We start from the raw sequence: 22,446 nt of genomic DNA on the forward strand, positions 1-22,446 counted from the left end.
AAGACCAATAATATCCGCCCATAGAAGTCTTTTGGAGCCCATGTCTAAATACGTGGACTATTTTCTACACAAATATGTTGAGAGTCTTCCCTCGTTCATTAAAGACACTGGCCCTTTTTTATCCAAAATCCAAGCTATTAAATGGGACAAGGACTATATATTTATCGTTATGGACATCAGCTCATTGTATACGAGCATACATCACACAGATGGGCTTGAGGCGGTTAAATACTTTTTGGGTAAACGCAACATCCAATTCTATCAACACAATGACATGATTTTACATGATTGAGACCTGTCTAATGAATAATGACTTCTTATTCAACAGAGAAGTTTACCAGCAGCTCCGTGGCGTGGCAATGGGGACATGCTTCTCTCCCAGCTATGCGTGTCTCCAGGTCGGCTGGTGGGAGGAGCATGTCCTCAGAAGCGACCACAAAAACATGTTTGAAACACAGGTCCTCCACTGGTGGAGGTTTATAGATGATGTCTGTGTGATTTGGAAGGGGTCCGTAGAGACTGCTGAATCACTTGTTAATTCCATCAATATTAATGTATTGAATCTGAAATTCACTGCTCAGATTAATAATCAATGTATTCAATTTCTGGATGTGGAAATGTATATTAAGGATAATTCTATCTGCACAAAACTTCACAGGAAGAGCACTGCCGGCAATTCCATTTTGCATGCTAGTAGTGCTCATCCTGGTCATCTGATCCGGAGCATCCCCTACGGGGAATTTTTGAGAATCCGGCAGATATGTAATTCAGAAAAGGACCTTAATGATTGTCAGACTGAAGCTTTTAAGCGTTTCTTGAAATGAGGCTACAAAACTAAAGAGTTACAATCAGCCTTGGCCAAGGCCAATAGCCTCAGTAGGGAGACATGGGCACAAATAACTACCACTAGCAGCTCCATACCTGATATGTCCACACAGAACCCCAATCAACTTGATGTAGTTAGGAGTATAACCACTTACAGTTGCCAAGAAAAACAGATCAGAAACATTTCATATTCCAATTGGCCCATAGATTTGATGAACGTAACTTTGTCTCAAAACTTGCCTAAATTACAGGCTCTTACATTTAGGTGCGCACCCTCTATGCGTGATGCCTTAGTTAATAGCAGTCCAGAGGTCAGTTCCACTACCACGTGGTTATCCTCCAAAACAAGTTTCGTCAAATGTTCATACTGTCAAGCCTGTAAGTTTGGGGCAAACACTGCAGAGTACACCACAGCTTTTGACCCCACTCCTGTTAAGATGCAGGGTTTTTACACCTGTATGACTGATTAGGCAGTCTATGTTCTGGAATGTACCTGCAAACTAAGATATGTAGGGAGCACCAAGCTCCAAGTATATAACAGGATTCTCCAGCATTTACGAGCTGTGGTTAACTCAGATCCCAACTATCCAGTTGCACGTCACCTAAAACTTGTTCACCAAAATAATTTGAATGATCTTAAGGATAATGTGATTGGGTCAGTGACTAAATCAATCCGGGGCAGTAACAGGGAGAAACAATTACGCCAACTCGAATTCCTGTTCGTTCTACGATTAGACACTAGAATGCCCAATGGATTGAATACGGGGGAGGATTTACACAATTTCTTATCAATTCAGGCATTCTGAACTGCAACCTCCCCGTGAGTGACTTCTTCCTCATCACGTCTCAGTAATTTCCCCCTTTTTCCATTTTTTATTCTAGCAATATTTAATTTATATTGTTCATTGATATCACGATGCGTTTTTTGCACTAATCGTCAGTTTACGGGCATTATGCACTAGCACTTTAGTGAATAGGGGCTTCTATGCGGCCTCAAACTGTTTACTTTATATTTACACACATTCTTCTTGTTATTTGACAATATTTGCACTGGCACTTTATTGTATTCCTTTATACTGTTCTTAGGTAAATGCATTAACATTATTAGAGTGCTGGATATACTCTCCAATTACTCCAATTATAGAACACGAGCAGCACCTTTAGTCGTCTCGAGGCCGCAGAGACCACTGGAGGCTCAACGCAGACACTGACCGAAAGTATCGATCCATTCCTCTGCCGGACTACTCCATGGGGCATGTTTGGCAACAAGCCAACTAATGCTCTAAGAGGGAATCCCCCTCTCATATGTAAAGCACCTTAGCGAGTGCTACACATTTCTCAAAATTACACAATCACTTAAATCTAAGTAATTTGCACCTACAGTCCTGAGGAAAGCCAGTTTTAATCATAAAGGCCTGGCTGAAACATGTAGACCACGCCTGGATGTAGGAAACCTTAATTAACATTCCTATAACATCCAACAGCCTTTTTTAATGCTAGCAGTGACCCAGTTATTAAAATATAATTTACCCTCGGGTACTGGGATCCCTACATAGCTTTTAAATCGTCACCTTCACGTCACTACACTGCACACTCAGATACATACCTGCTCCGCTGTATCCAGTCGTCGAAGCACACCCGGGACACACTCGGTGTCACTGGGTGGGCCCGATGATGAAGCATGCCACCAACTAGGTTGGTGGGTGAGGGCTTCATGAACAAACAAAATGGTTTGTTCCCTGCCTTACAGTCTTGAGTCTATGTAAATTCACAAATAGGCTGGTCCTTTTTGATCTCACATATAAACCCCGGGCATACGGACTAGTTACCTAGTCCTCTCTCTCTCCTTTGATAGTGAGATATAATTATACCTTAGCAACAGTGCACAGAGGTTTGAGTCGCAGTGACTCTAGGTATTGTTAGCTTCAAGTATAGGCACACTCCAGACAACACGTGCCACCCACTGTAGCACGCTTTGTTTTAAACAGGTTAAATGTCTTTAGTTTGAACATAAAAAAGAATAAAGTGGAGTGCTTCTCTGTTTGATTGATTTACGCCTGCCAATCTCCCCATACCTTTTGCCATTTGCGTGGGCACGCTCTACTCATATATTGTATGTTCAGCTCGTCAGCAACAATAATGATCTGTTTTCCAGTCATGGTTAGATGTTTTTATTTCCTTTTTTTGTAGCTGAAGGTCAAGCTTTATGAAGCTAGAGAACCCGCCAGAAGGTCTTCTAAATAGATTATTCCTCTGTGCTGTCTTATATGTTGCATGGTAGCCTGGGATTAAGGGTACAGTGGCCCTGGTTTCCTTCAGGCACAGCAGATCCCCAATGCTTCAGAAGTCAAGAGCTTCTTTCCTCTCCAAAACAGTAATCAGCCCTGCTTCATTGCAGCTTATTAAGCTTATGTTGTGCCTGGCTTTGTTTTTGTTTTTTCCAATGTGTCTAGGAGCACGATAGGTCCAGATGTGTTAGAGCAGCTGTTAGCCACCCCCAGCTAGCTTGATGGTCGTTGGCGGTGTCAACAATAGTGGGAACCCTTTGATTTTTGTCACCCTGTTTCTTTGATAGTTGCGTTGTTACTTTTTCCTCCCACACAGGGAGGGAGGGGGGTAATTTGCTTTGAACCTTTCAATATGCTTCTGGTGCTTTTAGGTTCTGTTGGTATGGCACTTTGTTTTTTTGGTTAGTACGTAAAGATATTTTTCATCAACAGGGTCACTAATGGAAATGCCCCACTCCTATACCATGTGATTTCTACTTAATTTCATTTCATATGTTGAACTTCATTATGCACAAACAGAAGATAGTGAATTTGGCTGCAGTCTTTGATGACCATTGTGTCCCATACCACCCTGTCTGCATTGATTCAATCTAGCTGTTTCCATCCTGCTATCTCATTCCTCTTGCATTCACAGTGTGCTTCTTCCTAAAGAGGTTCTTGGTTGTAAAAGTTTCTCTTGTCCCTAGCACTTACATCTTGCATGTTTTCCTGAGAAAGATTTCTGACTGTACTCCCTCTTGCTATTGTGTTTGCCCCACATGCTAGGATTTTGTTGCTTTGTGGTGCATATGATGACAGTGTGGTGGCTGGTGATAGTTTATGTGCATCTGTGTCGGCTCATGTACATCGGTGGTTGAAGGCAGAGTCTGGGTATTTGGGAGGGAGTGGGCCTTTATTTGTCTCTAAATTCAGATGCACTGCTCCCCTGTTTAATTGTCTGTTGAATGTTTGTTGTGCAAAGAGATCTGGTCTGCTTGTCTAGAGCTGATTTGACTTTTGACTACTTCCTTTGGACTAGTTCCTGCTGCCTGATTCTGTTATGTCATTGTTTAGGTTCAGCAGTGCGCTTGTCAGACCCTAAGGGCCCTATTACGATGTTGGTCGGACGAGCGCCTGACCGACACCGTAGCGGGATATCATTCGTCCAACTATTCGTCGGCGGTTCCACATCCATTTTTCTATTGCAGCTTGTGCGGCAGCAGGAAAAGGGCCAGAGCACAAGCTGCAATAGAGAAATTAATGTTTTCAAACATCCCTCCACCATGTGGCAGGCACTGCATGGTGCCTGACACATGGTGCAGGAATGATAAGGGGAGCAGACCCCATAGTGGAGGGCCAGGCGGATGAGGGCCCCGGGAGGGGTCCCCAAAGTCATTTCTTGCATGTCTTTTCATGGCAGGTGGGCTGCCATGAAAGGGCTGAAGGAAGTGGCCCGATTAGGGTCACCCGTGTTATTAATCACCACCTCTCAGCCTTCCATACTAAATGAAGAGTCGCTCAGACTGTAGAGTCTGCCCAGTCGCTAGGAGTGCTGCAGAGGAACTGAAATCAAAAAGCACATAGACACAGTATGTACATTTCATAACTGGGCTGAAACACGCCCACAGTGGAATTTTCCAGGCAGGTGCAACTAAGCAGTGGAATACAGAAAAAAACGGTTTCAGCGCTCATATCTTATACAAAGTTACAGAGTCCAAGGTTTTCCATTTGGGCCCGCCACCAGACAAATGCGAGAGGGCCTCTATCTAGTGCGAAAGGTATACGCTAATAGGAACAATGTACTCACTACAGGAACAGGCCTACTTGGCAAAAAACGGAACTTATTTTGGAGCATTTCTTAGAATTAAACTAGATCAGTTTCGAATAGCCTAAAATGGTGCCTGCAAAGAAAATGGTGCAGCGCATGCTAACTTACATAGGGCAAATGCAAAAAATGTAAACGTTTCTAGTTTAACAGGGCATGTGGAAAGAGACATTGTAATCCTTATGGCGGAGCCAAGGCTGACTCCACTGCCAGTTTGGGATTACAATTCTGCCTGCCACACTGCCGGGCTCCTTGAGCCTGTTGGAAGTTGAGCGAAATTCCCCTGGGTGTTCCCTCTGACCACGAGTATCATAATAGGTGGTTGGACAGATACCTATGATGTCTGGTGGAAAGCCTCAGACGAACTGACGGATACCTTTCCGCCCAAAATAATAATGAGGGCCTAGGTTTTTGAATAAGCTCTCCTTGGGTTCATTACGTTTCTGGAGGGTAATGAGTTGAACAGCATCATTGCTGCTGTCGTGGATAGGCCACAGATTTTTTATTTTATGTGATAATTCCATCCCGTATTTTTTATGTGTTAGTTCCACACCATATTTTCCAGTATATAATATGCTTTATTTTGTTTATTTAACTTACTATTAGTTTCATATGGCATGAACCATTCCTCCAGGGTATCAGAGCAATTTACAGATAGCAAGAGTATGCATCATTACACAATTAGAAGGCCAGGGAAGTTTTCAAAGAAATAATCAAGACAAATAATTCTGTCTCAATGTCAAGTTCTCCCCGGGTTAATATGATAAGAGGACAGCAGAGTCTTATCTGTCAGACAAGGGACCATATTATATACAGGGTGGACTTTCCCTGTTTGAACCCTGGCACACCTTTCATAAGGTGCGCTGGGCAGAAACAGGGAAATTGCACCCTATTATGCAGAATACGCTTCCCCCATGGCAGCCGCCAATTAAGTAAATTGCAAAATGGCTGCTTCAAAGCTGCTCCATTTTTCACAGTGCAGGCGGAATGCCATTTGCACTTTCAAGAGTAGAGAGAGATCCCCTTTACGGTGGGCGCAGGGAGTGTCCAGGAGGCATCCATAGGACCTCCTTTCTCCCCCTGATGGCTGCCTTTAGGAGGCGCACTGAAAGTGCGCCACCTCTTTGTGGCGCACTTTCAGTGCATCTCCTAAAGGCATGTTTGCCTCTGTGCCCATGTCCAAAATATGGTGCGATGAAGAGGCAAAGTGATTACATAATTTGTATGGGACCATGCCCCCATGAAAATGCTGTAACACCATATTGCTGGTGCTGTATGTGTGCCAGCACTATCAATATTACAGAAGGGTACGGACAAGAGTCTGCAGCGCCTTCTGTGACACAATTGTGTCCTTAATTGAGTCCTGAATGTTTAACCCATTTCCCTTTTCCAGGACTCAATATCCAGGATTTTTAATAGAACCTAAATAAATCTAATTAAACTTCCTAAGGAGATTGCCTTGTCAAACAATGTTTACTATATCTGGCATCTTTCATAGTGAGGAGGCCTAACTAAATAATGAGGAGGCCTAACTAAACTCTAAAGCAACCTATAGTGCAAACCCAGCCTATCCGTCTCAGTTTGAAGAATCCACAGACTCTACCTAGCTCTACCTTACAATGAGTTAAACATTCAGGACTCAATTGAGTTACCTCATAAACTGAAGCTTGTTACTGTATAAGGAAAATAGAGCTGTAATTCTGAAAATGGGATGTTTTGTAATGTGAGTATACACTATTAACCGTCTATATATGTGATTACAAGGTGTTTCTGCTAAAAAGTATTAATTCTAGTCATACTGTTAAAAGGAGATTTATGGGGTGGAGGTGCTGGCTTCGTGCCGGCAACAAATCAACATTTAAAATTGATTCATGTATGCAAATTAAATTCTCTGGGAAGGCAATAAGCTGAAGTTTTGGGCGTTTGTTTGTACCAAATGATTGGAATCCAACTAAGCTTTATTTACAAGTTTTATTCCTTTGGGGGGAGGGGAGAGCATGATGAGTACAACAAATACAATCTGGTGTTACACGTAGGTGATAACAATTTACCAGCTAGAAGGTGAACTTAATGTGCCTTATACCTACTGTTAATAATAAAAATATGTTGTGTTAGTAGCGTAGCATTGTAATTCTATGCTACCACGACAACCTATTTTTATTAGTAACAGTAAGTATAAGGCACATTAAGTTCACCTATCTGGTAAATTGCTATATCCTACGTGTAACACCAGATTGTATTCATTGTGAAACCAAGCCCTTCTGTCGAACGCCCGCCCCCCCCCCCCACCTAAAAAAATGAAAACTCATAATAAAATAAAGGAGGCACTAGGTAGTCGACTCTGCTTGGTAACCACTTCAATGAGATGAGTCTATTACAGACATGTATTAACTCATAAAAGAATCACCAGCTGCACAAGCAATGATACAGTTGATGTAATTCTGCAGAGGCCACATCATCGTCTCCGTTGAAAAAGCTAACCCAAATAAAATCCAGATGTCTGAACTGGAAACATTACTCAACATGCACAAAATAAAAACTGAAACAGACTTCTAAAAGTCCTTTGATTTCTGGTTTAAACCTGGGGAGTGACATGCCCCAAGGGGTGGCCACGGCAGCGTCAGGCAAACCCCAGCCTTTTCTTAGGTTAGCATGGAACTGGAAAGGATCGTAGTAAAGGAAACATTAGGAATAGCCAAAAATGCGACCCCATGCTGTAACATATTATCTGTCTCCCCACAAGTTATAACTGCAGGTAAACACGGCTTCCCCACACTTAAAAATGACACCCTTGAAGAAGTTGTTCGAAACTATCATGACTTCGCATGGAACAACTTTCTCTAGTTGTGACTAAGGGGCTCATTATGATGGCGGGCAGACATCTGTTCGCCCGCCACCATAACGGTGATGGGATCGACCACCGCCCGCAATGGTAAAAGGGCATGCACAGCATTTCCCTGCACCATGTGGCTGGCACCATGCGGTACGGTGTTCCTGGGTGACAAGTTGGCCACCTTGTGAGTACTCAGAGTGGTGGGGAGGTGGGAAATACCTCCTTTCGGAACTAGGACCCTCACACACCCAGCAAGCTAGGTGTCATGCTGCATCATATGGGTCTGCTCCTCGTCGAGCCGGCGCTGCAATGCTCGACGGGCACCCATAAAGGGGCTCTTTATCGTAGATCTTTTGTTTCTTGCCGTATAGGTGCCGTGGGTGTGAGGGACCTGGTAAGATGTAGATATGGCGTGTGGTTTGAAACAGGTAAGGGAATCCTCTATAATTATTTTTATCCTGGAGAGGTCACAACCTGATTAAAAAGTAAAAAGAAGAAGGAGGGCGACTATTTTGTTTTAATCTGACAAAAGTTACGCTCTACCCCTTAGTGGTCAACATGTTTCTCGCCTATAAAATGTCTCTAATAGATCAGTTGGCGATTCCTCAGGACCTAGTGACTAAATGAACACTATCTACAGTGTGTGGTGTGGTTCTACATACCACTTCTTCTCTCGGTAGGATGTTGCCCCGGAGAAAAGCAGCCAACCTAGAGTATAAACAAAAAGGATCAAAAAACCAAATGGAGATATTGGTACATGGTCCTATTAATTCCAGTGGGTGTATTTCACTGTACACAACCCCTTTGAATCTATACAAGTGATAAAAGCAACGTGATTTCATGCATATCACATTCTAAGTGTGCCTTCATTTGTATTTAGAATATAAAAACCTCTGTGTAACCAGTTAGACTAATTGAACATCATGGTGAGTGTGTGACCCTCCACCGAGAAAAATTCGATTTTCTACGCAAGGACATCAGCTTCTTCGGCTACCGGTTTTCAGACCAAGGAATTGGCCCGGACCCAGAAAAGGTCAAGGATATTCACGCGGCCCCGGCCCCCACGTCGGTGACAGCAGTCCGCAGCTTCCTCGGGATGGTCACCTACTGCGGGAAGTTCATCAAGGATCTGTCTGACCTCACCGGCCCCCTCCGGGACCTCACAAAGGCGACTGCCACCTGGGAGTGGGGTCCGGCACAGCAGGAGGCATTCCAGAGGACGAAAGCGGCACTATCGGCCGACACAACCTTGGCCTATTTCGATCCCCGCCACGAATCACAACTTGTGGTGGACGCCAGCCCGACAGGCCTGGGGGCTGTGCTAACCCAACAACAAGCATGCGGAGAATGGGCCCCCATCGCATACGCGAGCAGAACCCTCACACCGACGGAACAGCGGTACTCGCAGATAGAATGAGAGGCCATCGCCATCCTGTGGGGGTGCCGGCATCTCCACATTTACCTGTATGGGTACCCTTTTGTGGTCATCACAGACCACAAACCTCTAGTCCAGCTGTTCCAAGGTTCCTCCACGCGCCCCACTCCTCGGATCGAAAAATGGGTGCTCCAACTCCAGGAATTCCAGCTCACGGTGGAGTATCAACCGGGCACCCGGAACCCTGCCGACTTTCTGTCGAGGCACGACCGCCCTGCCACTGACTCGGAAGCCGCAGAAGCCACGGCTACGGAGGAATACGTCAGGATGATTGTGGAGAGGTCACGGCTGCTACCGATCTCTTTGGAGGAAGTGGCGCGAGCCACCAAAGATGACGACTGCCTACAAATCACCATCCAAGCCGTCACGTCAGGCAATTGGAAAGCACTCCAAAGCCCATCGTCGTTCCGCACACCGGATGCCCAAGCAACGCTTAAGGCCCTCCAATAAGTCCGGAACGAACTGTCCGTATCTCCGGAAAGATGCCTCCTGAGAGGGCCCCGTCTGGTGCTACCTCACTGCCTCACCCAACAGGCATCCCTCCTGGCGCATGGTGCGCTCCAAGGCATTGTGAAGTCGAAGAACCGCCTTCGGAGCAAGCTCTGGTTCCCTGGCCTCGACAAGATGGTGGAGACAATCGTCCAGCGATGTCCAGTGTGTTTAGCGACCAGCCTACCCAACCCTCCAGCGCCAATAATCACCGAAGAAGGACCAACATCTCCGTGGGTGCGAGCCAGCGCAGACTTCGGCAGTCTCCCCGGGGGAAAGTACATGCTGGTGGTGGTGAACGATTTATTGCGATACCCCGAAGTGGAGTTCCTGTCCTCGACAGCCGCCTCTGAAGTAATTCCCAAGTTGGAAAAGATAATCGCCACCCACGGCCTCATTGGGGAGTTGCGCACGGACAACGGTCCCCGGTTCAATGGCACCGAGCTAGCAGAATACCTGCAGTCCCACAGTATTAAGCACCAACGCATAACCCCAAGGTGGCCTCAAGCTAACGGGGAAGTCGGGAGACTAATGAGAACTCTAAACAAGACCATTCAGATCGCACTGGCGGACGGCCAGGGCATAGAGTTAGCCCTTTATCAGTTTCTACGGGAGTACAGGTTGACGCCCCACTGCACCACGGGGGTTTCTCCAAGCCGCCTCTGTTTTGGTAGAACAGTCACCGATCCTATCCCACACCATCCCAGGTGGGAGTCAGCACCGACCCCGCCTAACCGGTCCATGGAACACAGGACAAAAACCAATCGCGAAGCATCCCGGAAGAGGAGAGCTGCCGACAGCCCCATCCGAGTGGATGACAGAGTGCTTGTGAAAGACCGCCACCCAGGGGGAAAGTTCCGCCTGCCCTTCGAGCTAGACCCTTGGACGGTCACGAGAGTCAGCAGAACACTGATCACGGCGGTCAGGAATGGAGAAGAGGTCAAAAGGAATGTGTCATTCTTTAAGAAAGTCTCAGATGAAGGAGAGGAAGAGTTTCCCGAGCGAGAAGACTACCGGCCAGTGGCACCCCCGACTCCCAGAGAGGCCACGGAAGAAGAGACAGCCGCGGCAGGAGAGACTCCCCGCAGAACCGAAGACGCGGAGAGCGCCTCGACCACACCAGCCCAAGGAGATCGGGAATCGCAAGAGACACCGAGCCGCCCCAGCGTGGCGGGTACAGACTGTTCTGAGGACATGTTTCCAACCCCTCCAGAAGGGCACAGCCAGGGCAGGTACCACCTACGCCCATGCCCGCAGCCATCCCAGAGGTACCGAGACTTTGTGGCCCGCTGTCAACTCCCGAAGCGGAAGTGAGCTGCACCAAGACCAAGTAAGACTGTTCCTTTTGTTTTGTTCAGGAAATCTGCAGAAACTGAGTTTGAGACTGTAAAAACTTTTGTTGTACAGCCAAATGTTTGTTTAGTTTTTGCATTTGTGGGTAAAGGAGGAATGTAGTGTCTTGCCAAGTGGACCTGACCACTGTCACGGGGGTCCCTGGCCATAGTGAAAGTAATTCCCCCCCTGAGTGTGCCCACCGTGGACGTGCCTGACGTCCACACGGGAGGCACGTGGTGTAGAAGAATAAATAGCCCGGAGTGCTGGGCGTGGCAAGGAGTGTTCTAGCCACTACTCAAGAACACGTGTGGCGCAGTCCCTTATTTCTAGGCCCCAGGCTACGACGCTACAGATTCTCATACCGAAACCTTTGTGGAGGGCCCCCGTACCTTGGAATTAAACAAAGAGATTTAATGACAAAGTGCCTTCAGAGGAAGGATTAGGAAAGACTGACCGGCATTTGAAGAGGAGAAATAATGGAACTTGATTTAGCTTAGGCCATGACGTTTTTTCAAAAAAGGAAAAAAAAATGTTTTAAAAAAAAATAGACATATTGAATTATTACGAATGACATAAGTACCTTTATTGCAGAATTCCTTTGTAAAACTAAGCAGGAATATTTGTTTCTGTGAGTAGCGCACATGTGCCAGGAACACGAAAGCACAACATTATGTTTAAAAGAAAGAGCACCAGAGGATATCATTACCTACGATGATTGTATTTTGAATGTAGAAAACACAAAACCCACAGCAAGCCAGGAGAATGAAAATTGCTCCTCTTGGATATAATAATGTTGCTGGGATTAGCTCACAACCATCCTCTGGTGCGCAATTCTTTCTTTACTCCATGCTGGCTTCTTCATTGAAAAACTATGCAGAAACCCTGTTGTTGTACGAATTAAGACATGTGGATATGATATTTTGTAAATGGAAGTGTGCAGGTTATTTCCAAGCAATGTGCGAGCACAACGGACACCATCACAAAAGGTCTACCATCCTTTTAGGTGCTGTCTGTTTTCCCGCTTTGCACCGAATACAGTACTGAGAGCGGAGATAAAAAAAGAAAATAACAGACTGTGATTGCATTTTTCTGCATTGAAATTTGTCCTTTATTTGTTCGCATGTAGAGAAATTGATTTTACTAGCATCAAGGCATCACGTGTGTTTCGAGTACGAACAAAAAACGCAAGCCAGAGAAAATGAGAGTTCTGGTACTTCACACATTCTTCACTATGTCGCGAAGTTGTTTTGCTTATCCAAAGAATTCGCTTGCCTCAAATATCCAGCCTATCTCTATCTGAAGACTTGCAATTCCAGCCTCGACCCATTTTTCATCATGAGGTTTCTTTTCCTTCAAAATTGTGCGACTTCTCAAAAGCGCTACCTATCTCAAAATGGCTACCTATCGCCATTTGATTTTGTAGCTGCTCCAAACAAGTTGTGTTGTCATCATCGGCTGGTGGTGCCATTGTGAGGCCAGTGATCCAGCGCAAGACTGGGGAAAAGGGAATAAAATGTACAGATGTCCACACTGCGTCGCAGACCCGTCGTCACACTAACTCATTCATTCAAGCAGTCATTGGTGGAGCCCATAACACCAACTCTCACACATCACCCTTCACGAGTCTGCACGCAGGAGGGATGAATGATTCAAGCGCTGGACATGTGGGGGGGTACCTTATAACCTATAGGGAAGAAAAAGTTACTTTACAGAATATACATTAGCATCCGCCACCTATAGATTCCTAAGCCTAAACATCAAGGCACTCCACCACTCGGTCGATGGACCAATTAGTTGGATTGGTTGATGGTGATTTAGAACCAGCTAAAACACATTTAAGACTCAGAATCTTTTACACTCTTCATTGAATAACCACAAACTCGTAAATTCTGTTAATCAATAAGCGTTTATCTAAATATTATTTCATTTAGTCTCAACATTTATAATTAATCAAAGTTTAGAAATGTAGTCAATTAATACAGAATGCTGGACATTTATATTTACCTATTCTGGCTATCTGGATTTTTCTCTAGTTCGTTTGGCTCTGCATAACCGAATTTCAGCCGTCAATTGTCCCAATAAAGCAGGCCAAAGTTATAGGTCCAAAAGTTCTTTGCTCAGCACGCTACAGTCCCAAAGATCTCAAAAGGACCAGAAATCGTGCAAGCATTTGTCATCGCCTGTGGGGTCGATAAAGGTTTGCGGTCATCAAGTAAAAAGGCAGCATCACGTTCTCATCTAAATGTCAGAAGACAGCCCCCTCCCTATTCTACTACCCTTTTTATAATGAAATTTGGGATAACATGAAACATTTTTAGGTGAAAAAGGATTTTGATTGGCTGGTGGGGAATTGTTCGATTTCATTTTCATTAGGTTCCCATGAATTTTGCTGGTTCATTTCCGTAGCACAGTCTGTCCTTATGCAACAATGTTTTAAGGTTTGCTTGTATATTGCAGTTGTTCATTTAAACCAGTTTTTACTAACTGGAAACTGGCAGTCCACCAAGTTCCTATCCTTGACCGAGGACAGTTTGAGCAGAGTTCGTCAGGAAGTTCAAGAAGCCATCCGAGTCTGCGCAGTAGACATCGCGCTCACGAGACGGTGGCCACTTCTGAACTCCATTACGAGCGCCATTCTTAGGTAGGCTGCAAATGCTAACTTAAGCAAAACAAACACAAAAGAATAATTAATACAAAGAAATGAAGATTCTAATGTTAAACCCTCACTAATCCCTTTATGTATTAGTATTTTCCTAGCATATAGCGACATTTAAAGCAATAATATTTACCTTTACGTTCCTCCACGAGAATGCAATCGTCACAAAAGCAACATAAATCATGCAATTTCTATTACCACATGTACTACTATTAATATGCGTACAGTTTTTAGTTATTAGAGTTATTTTGCCATGCAAATAGCAGTTTCCCACGTGTAATTGGTGTATGCAAATTGTTGATTAGTTTTCACACAGCACTCAGTTAATAAAATTATAATTAGTAGATTATGTAATTAGTATTCTCATGCAAAATAGAGGAGGTATACAAAATTTTGCTCTACCTGCTCCATCACCAGCATCACAAAACAAGCCCTCAGCACAAAGATACGTCCAAACTGGGACATGGTGTCTGGGCAAGAAAGCCAGCTCTTTGGGCGACTTGGCCCTGCAGAGGATGCCTTGTACTTGCTCACATGTGGAAGCAGGGAAGGAAGCAGGCAGATGCAAGAAGCAGTTGTTCCTGTCTGAGAACAATAGCCACTAAATGGAGTCTGCGTCACTTATACATGTCTGAAGAGGGAGCTTGTCGTGGGCTGGATCAGCAGCTTTCACAGGCTAGATTATTCAAGGGGGCGTAATTTAACGGTAGTAAACAAATAGTAACAAGCCCAATCCCCCTTAAAAGGAAGTCCAAAACAAACCAAACATCTTATCAAAAGAAGCCCAACTGCTGATCGACATAAATAGGCTACAAATAATGCAAGCATTTGGGCACGAGGCACCAGTAACACATCTGTGGCATTAAGAGGCAGTGGGAGGAAAAATGCTAAAGCTAAATATAAGCAGCTAGGGTGCTGAAGCTGAACACAGACAGACAAACAGTAACAGAGCATGAAACCAAGAAATATGTAGTACCCTCCCACCTCCCAAAGAGCAGATAAAGAACCATGGCAGAACAAGACAGTACTAAGTCCCTGCTCTGTGGGAGGAACCGAAGAGAGAAAGGAGGGACAAACCGGCAGGACTGACCACCAGCAAGCTGGGATTTTTAAAGGACACTGACAGAGACAAATGAGAAGCAATTGAAAGAAGGGGGATGGACTTGAAGCCCACAGACTCATTACAGCAGGTCTTGAAGATACAGCGCATGCACTGTCTTGTTTGACCTAAATATATTTAAAAAGCGATCTCTGAACCTAGCAGGCCACCTTTCCTGTGTTGGGCACAATTGGAGTGAGTCGCAATTTGCAACTTCTATCATAATGAGGTCAAATTACGACCCACTTTGAATCCTTATATTGCGAAACAACATAGGTCAGGTTGCAAATTAAATGAGAGGACGCAAAAATACTGGTAGCAAATTATGACCAGTTTTATGCTAACCACATCTAGATACACCTGGCCCTGTTTCTAGGTCAACTGGATCAAAATATTATTGCCAGATAATGTGCTATATAATGCTGCGTAATAGGTATTTTTGTCTAAGTCCTTGCTAAGTATTAGTTGTTTTACCACTGTGTTTTGTGAAATAGAAGTACTCAAAAAATGTAACCTGACATATATACATATACATGTGATTGTGGTAAACAAGCCAGGTGAAGTAAGAGTTTGTTAAAAGAAAGGAAAGGATTACCCAAAAAGCACATTAACAGTCCAAACGTAAAAAAAAATCAACACCTCAGTACCCTGTGTAATACACATTTTCCTTCAACATTTCTGGGATCTGCCCTTTCCCACCATTAAACCACTTAAAAGGACAGAGAGGGACAGTTATTGACAAATGGTCAAATTCCAATTCGGGTCATCAAAACCAACGGTAAGCTCACGCAAAAAGAAGCAACACTATCATTTGAATTGAAAAAATGTAGTATTACAAACTGAACCAATGAAGCAGGTAAAGCATTCCTTAACATGGCTAGGAAATTCTTTAACTTAAATTTCTTCTCCCCATGTTTATTTTAAAGAAACACATTTCCTAAACTCATTAGCATATGCCTATGACTGTTCCAAATATATTTTAAATATTGGCTGCAATCCAAAATAAGTCATAAATGTAGACAAACTGTAAAGAAAATGTATTTAACATTTGACGCAGGTGTTTAATTGTTGGTGTTAAAAATATATACTTTCTTTTTTCCAGTTCGAAAGGATATTGTTCACATCCTATCTGATCTTGATATTGAAGTGAAAGATGTAACTGAGCAATGTGATGTGAAGTGTTTTGTTCAGCCATTCTCGTTATTGGATATTTTTGAAAGAACTAGCAAGGAGTTTCCTATGGTTGCAGAAGTCATAGAAGAGCCTATTGGCTATCCCTGCCAACATGCTTACAATGTATTCAAACACGGAAGTGAAATTGTGTTCCACAAAAAGGCTCATGCACAGCGAACCTTAGCTTCTGAGATCAGAAGCAATTCCTCCCAAAAACATTTCTTAATTCCAAGAAGCTACAAAGGAAAGTTCAAGAGAAGACCACGGGCATTCCCAACTGCGTATGACCTGGAGATTGGAAAAAGCACCAATGAACCCCTTCATGTAGTAGCAACTAAAGCATATGATTCGGTCCATGAAAAGTTATCGTCCATATTAGTAGGCGATCAGTTCCTTGTTTTGCAGCGTGAGACTCTGGAAATTGAAAACAAGGGAATTAAAACAGCGATTGATGCGTTACAGTGTGAAAAGATTGTAGGAAACACCTATGAGAAATCTCTACTGCCCATGTACATAGAAGGTGGCTTTGTTGAAGTAATTCATGACAAAAAACAATACAGTCTGTCAGAACTTTGTAAGACAATCCAGTTTCCCTTTAATGTAAAAGTTTCTGTGAGGGATCTTAATACTGTGGGAGAAGATGTTTTAGCAGCCATTCCATGCCTACAGCTTGAAGAAGAAATCACAGATGCCTACTTGCTTGTCAGTGTGGTTGACAAGCCCAAGGAGGTCTGGGAAATACCTGTTCATCGAGTAAGCATGTGTGTCCAACTGGTTAACAGGTTTGTGGAGGAACCTTCAATGTCATCTTCAAAGACACTTGTCGAAGAGATTACTGAAGAGCAGTATTACATGGTGCGAAGATATGAAAATCCTGCAAAACAACCACCACCTCGGCCACCTAAAATGCCGATGCAGATGCCAACAAAACAAACATGCCTTAGTGTACCAGTGCCATGTGTCGCAAACCCACCAAGGCCTCCAAAGGTAAGGCAAACTGTAATGGTGTGTAACAGTTTAAAGCAAATCTTGTAGACTTATTTCATTTCACCCAATAATTCTGATGGTATTGTTATTTTTGTTTACTACCTTCAGACACCTTTAAATATGTGGGAATATGTTTACGCATAATGAGCTTGTAACATCTCTGTTAAAGAAAAAAGAGTCTGTGATAATTTTATTTTTCACAAACCAATTAACTGATGTAGAATTTTTAAATTATAAATGCACCATAATGGAAACACATTTTACAGTCTCAAATAGTAAGGTTCTGTTCCGCTTTTTTTTTTTTGCTGTGATTGAGTTTTGTTTTTATTTTACAACATGGGATAACACATTGTTTTTGATGCCAAATAACTAACTTAGAATTGATATTATCAAAGATGGTGTTTTGTCAATATACACAGAATTGTAATAGGCTCCTTTTAAGTTGAGCATTAAACCTCATGGAAAAACGCCCCTGCTGATAGCCAAACTTAATGATAATACTGTAGGTGAAATATGAGATTACATGTTCATATTGCATAGTGTAATATTAACAGATTTAATAATTATATGCAGGTTTTAGCACACACCAGAACCACTGGGAGTTTGTGCATGCTCAGAAACTGCACAATTCGACCAGATATCACCATTTTCAACACCCTCAGCATATTAAGTTCCAGCACCATTTGAGAACATATGCATGCCAACAGGGCTGTCTGTCCTAGAGGACAGCAGCCATGTAGAATGTGTCCCCAAAAGCTTAACATTCAGGCCTCTGCTCATTTTGATAACACAGCATATGCCAAAATACCTATCCATATACAATGCCATCCTCTGCACCTAGGTGCCCAGACGGCAATTGGAACATCTTCTCTTCAATACCTATGTGTGCATGGACACCCAGCAGTAGGCTCTGGAATTCAAAATTCTTAAACCAGTAAGCTATAGCACTAGTGAAAGAGGACTGTTAAACACTGAAGCAAGGTTATCTGGGCACCTTATCTCCAATATCTCCACAAAGGTTCGTTCCAGGCACTGGCAGTCCACCATAAACAAGATAAATGCAGTGCCAGAGGAGAATGATATGACAAAATGATTGAATGACCTGAAGAGACCTGTGCCAGAGATCCTGAGGAAACACAGCTGGAACAAAGTGACAACAGATGACACCACACCGCAACTAACCCTTAGACCGAGAGAGGTGAGGGTCATGTCTATTGTGGAGTTACAGGAGGCTAGATGCATATTTTACGAGAATGTAGGCTGAGCTAATCCACGTGCCAGGCTCACTGTTTGCTGTTTTTTTTTTAAGCCTATTGCCACAAAATGCAGTATAGCCAGTAATATGATGAGTTTGGCCCAAGTGCTTCTCCTAATGTCTCCATCTCAGAATTATAGTTTGTACAGTACTTAGCTACACTATGTTGAAAGGGAACCTGGGGTTTTCCGCTCTCTAGAGTCAGGCATTGCCCTTTGATGCTGTGCAGCTTCTTCCAAAAGTACAGCATGTTGTAGGAGGACTGGGCAAAATGCACCAATAAAGTTGTGCCTAATTTTGGTGGCTGCAGGGGTTTGTGAGTGCTTCTCTGGTCTGGATTTATATATCTAAACTAGAGTTGATTTTCATCTCCTGTGTGATGTCATGAACTCTGGTCATTGTGGCACTGTTATTGGTTGGTGCTGTTCTTGCGTAAAGAATACATTTTGTGGCTCACGTTCCATCAATTTCCGTTTTCATGTGTGTTCAATACATATGATTTCAGGACTGTTTTCTTAATTTTCTTCATTTCTCCCTGCATTTGACTGGAAGACACTTTTATGAATATTTTCCATAGAAAAGCTACTGGTCCTGCTGCTAGTATTTGTTTGGTTTTAGAACTTATGAAAGTGCATGCTGTTTTAACATGTGTAAATTCACACTCGAACTAACATCTCATGCCATTTTACCACATGATTTAAAACCACCCGATTAGTTGGAACAAGTTATTTTAACAAATGTTAGAAATTGGGTTTCTGGTTGGTAGAGGTATGCACCCTGTCCAAGCAGGAACCACAATCCTAACCTGGGTAAGTAAGATATACACTAAAAGTTAACCTGTGCTCATCATCTCGTAGCTTGGCACAGAACAGTCTGGTTTAACTGAAGAGGCAATTTGTAAGGGATTTTTGCAAAACATAGTAATACAACGAAAACACCGCAAAAAGACTCCACACCAGATTAGAAAAATAATTATGATTGGCAGAGGTTTGTGCTGTGTTCAAGCAGGGACCCCAATCCTAGTCAGGGTAATCCAGATACACAGCCTAAATGAACCTGTGCTCAGTCTCTTGTAGATTGGTACAGAGCAGTCAGGCTTAACTTGAGAGGCAATGTGGAAAGTATTTCTGCACACTTTAATTACAGTAACATAGTGAAACACTGCAAAAAGACTCCATTCCACTTTTGAAAAATTGAGTATATTTATCTGAGTAAAACAAGACTTTAACGACTAAAATCCAATAAATAGAATTTGAGATATTTATTTTTAAATAATAAACTGCAATATAGTGCTTTAAAGTCAATAGTACTTGGGGGTTACTTGAGGTCACACTCGACCAGGATAAATCCAAGGTTTCTGGATGACAGAGATGGAGAGCTGGCCAGCAACAGTACCCACGCAGGGCCTGCTAAAAAGTCCCTTGGATGGAGCAAGTGTCTGCTTTCAAGTTTTGATGTGTCGGTTCCGATTCATGCAGTCCGGTCAATGCTTCAAGCCTCGCAGTCTGGTCCCACGCCGTCGTCTAACCTTTTGCAATAAAAGTGCTGTGTTGTAGTCGAGCCTTGCATTCGGAACCTTGGATTGGCACTGCACCTAAGTTCAACTTCTCAGTTGGGTCCTGCGTCGTTGTTGAGCCCTGCAGGGATTTTTTCAGATCGGGTCGGTGTCTAAGGGCACTGCGTCAGTTCCGATCGGTGCAGTCATCACTGCATCACTTTTTGCAGTAAAACAGCTAGAGACCCCACTTTCAAGAAGGTGCAGGACTGGATTGAGACCTCTTGGCAGGGCAGGACTCGCAGTTGGCAGAGTCCAACAGCTGAAGCCAAGTTGAAGGAAGTTTTTGATGGCAAATGACTTCAAAACAGGGGGCAAGGCAACAAGCCTTTGGAGAATTTTGGTACAAGGATGTAGAGAGCAGGCCTAATCCTTCTCACTCCAAGGCAAGAAGCAGCAGGTCAACACAGAAAAGCAGGTAGCAAAGTGGCAGTCCCTCTTAGAGCACATTAGCTCTTCCTGGCAGAATTGCCTGGGTTCCAGCAAAGTTCTCATTTGGTGGTGTCTGGGGTCTGATACTTGTACCCAGTAGTGCCTTTGAAGTGGGGGAGACTTCAAAGAGGCTTTCGAAGATCATAAGGTCCCTGCCTTTCCTGCCCTGGCTCCAGACTTGCTATAGGGGGGTACGCAGCTCTTTGTGTGGGGACAGGCACAGCCCTATATAGGTACAAGGGTCAGCTCCTCCCTCCCAATCTACTTCAGGAAGGGCCATCAGCCTGGTGATGGGCCATCAGTATGCATATGTCATACCCCAGCTCTCTTTGTGTGACTGTCTAGTGGGAATGCACAAAGCACAGCTGTCACCCAACCCAGTTGTGTATCAAGAAAGAGGCAGAGGCACAGAAAGGCTAAGTAAGAAAATGCCAACTTTCTAAGACTATTGTACCAAGGGGTTGGGTCCCTACCTAGCTAGATTGGGCCACTAATAGTTCTGAACACATACAGGGTTTAGCTGTAATTTTATAACCCTCTTTTTTTGGACTCAAGGGCAAGAAAACTGATTCATCTTGGCCCGTGATCTTAGTTTAATATCATTAATTAACATTTCAACATTTATGGTAAGTAGTCGATTTCTATTCATCTAATCGTAGATGCTGCAATCCTTTGTAATTTTTTTAACATACGTTTGGTGTTTCATGCAAATTGATTTTTTTATTTGTGTCACGGTTCAGTTCTGAGCAGCCTTGTCTAGAGCTGTGGGGTAAATCATGTATTTTGAAAATGTTTAAGTGGTCCCTTTTCATGACATGTTGAAAATCTACCATAAATGCTAAAATCTTAATGAAAGATATGTGATTAAATTCACGGGCCACGATGAATCAATTTTTTTGTCCTTGATTCCAAAAGAAGAGAGTTGAAAAATTACAGCTAGATCCTGTTTGTGTTCAGACCTTTCTAAGAGTGGCATTTTCAGACTTACAATTTAAAATGCAACTTAACCGTAAGTTGCATTGAGTAACTAAGAATGTTTTAAATATCTAAATATCATGTGCAAAAGAAATACATCTGTGATTTGCATTCTGGGAGTTGTAGTACTTTTAGTAACATCACTAAACAGTAGTCGTGTAGTCACAAATAAAAGATGAGAACATGTTGTCTGCCTGTATATGAATTAGAGAGAAGTAATACTTGTTAGGTATATATTGGGAATGGTTTTTCAATGTGTTTTTTAACTTATATGATCGTTTAGCATATGCTTAGATGGTGAGATATGATTCTTGTGGTTGCAGATAGTTATCACCTGAACTCACTATAACTTACTTTACCATTCATTTTGAGAAAGTTTGTAGAAGTCAAGGTGACATTATTCTTTAACATACCCTTAGATATTGGACATATTCTAGATGCCTTATCGCTAGGAGGCTGCATCATGGTATATACGACTTGGATAGATAAATTATCTTCCTTGAGTATGAGGATGATGGCATGAACAATTATGGTCTGCGTGAATCAAAATTAATGGAGGATATTATCCAGATAATATGAAGATGATCCAAAAATTACAATAGGAAATTTTAATCTGTTTCCTCAAAGGTAGCAAAAAGAAAATGAGTATTTCAAAAGCCAAATAGGTTGTTTAGTGGCTACTGCAGAGTATTGAATGCATGTGGCTAGAACAGTGTCTTTAAATAAGTACTAACTTGAAGTAGTATCAAAGACGTTTAAAGCAGCAAATATGACCACATGAAGTGTTCTAAAGTGAGCTAAATGAAGAAATTATTAGCTTTTAGTACAGGAGTAAAAATAAGTATACAGAAAAACATTAAACTGATGAACAGCAGCACAACCCCAAGATAAGGATGTATTATCGCCACATTATTGTATATTTTCATAGCTAAGGCGCTGAACTATGTTTTAGGTAACCTCAGGGGGGGACAAAACAATATACTAAAAGTAGCATAAGAACCACAACTCGAGTCAGGACGATGTCAAGAGGACGTAGAATCACTGGGACCCCAAAGAACCACCCTAGGTGAGTAGATAGGGGCCCCACAGAGGACGGGTGCTCTGTACAACTTTATGTGAAAGTAGCGGTTGGAGTTTTAAAGATCAGAGACCCTTCCCAGTGGACTTCGAAGAAACCCTGTGGAAGACAGAAGGTTGGAGAGCCACCTCACCCGTGGATACCCAAGTACCCAAGTTACCGATCCCAGGGAAGCCGGGTGCATAGGGATGAAGTGGCGTCGTAAATCGAACTCAATGAGGACTTCA

At 43.2% G+C, this 22,446-nt stretch overlaps 1 protein-coding gene across 2 annotated transcripts in view; it reads left to right on the forward strand.

Moving 5' to 3' along the window:
- THEMIS (thymocyte selection associated) overlaps positions 1 to 22,446 on the forward strand; it is a 584,027-nt gene that overhangs the window by 433,318 nt on the left and 128,263 nt on the right. For both annotated transcript variants that reach the window (XM_085611851.1, XM_085611850.1), the window contains exon 4: positions 15,867 to 16,924. In XM_085611851.1, coding sequence (XP_085467977.1) covers positions 15,867 to 16,924 — 1,058 coding nt within the window. The remainder of the gene's footprint in view (positions 1 to 15,866; positions 16,925 to 22,446) is intronic.

The sequence above is a fragment of the Triturus cristatus genome, chromosome 6 (assembly GCF_964204655.1).
Source record: "Triturus cristatus chromosome 6, aTriCri1.1, whole genome shotgun sequence".
NCBI lineage: Eukaryota > Metazoa > Chordata > Amphibia > Caudata > Salamandridae > Triturus > Triturus cristatus.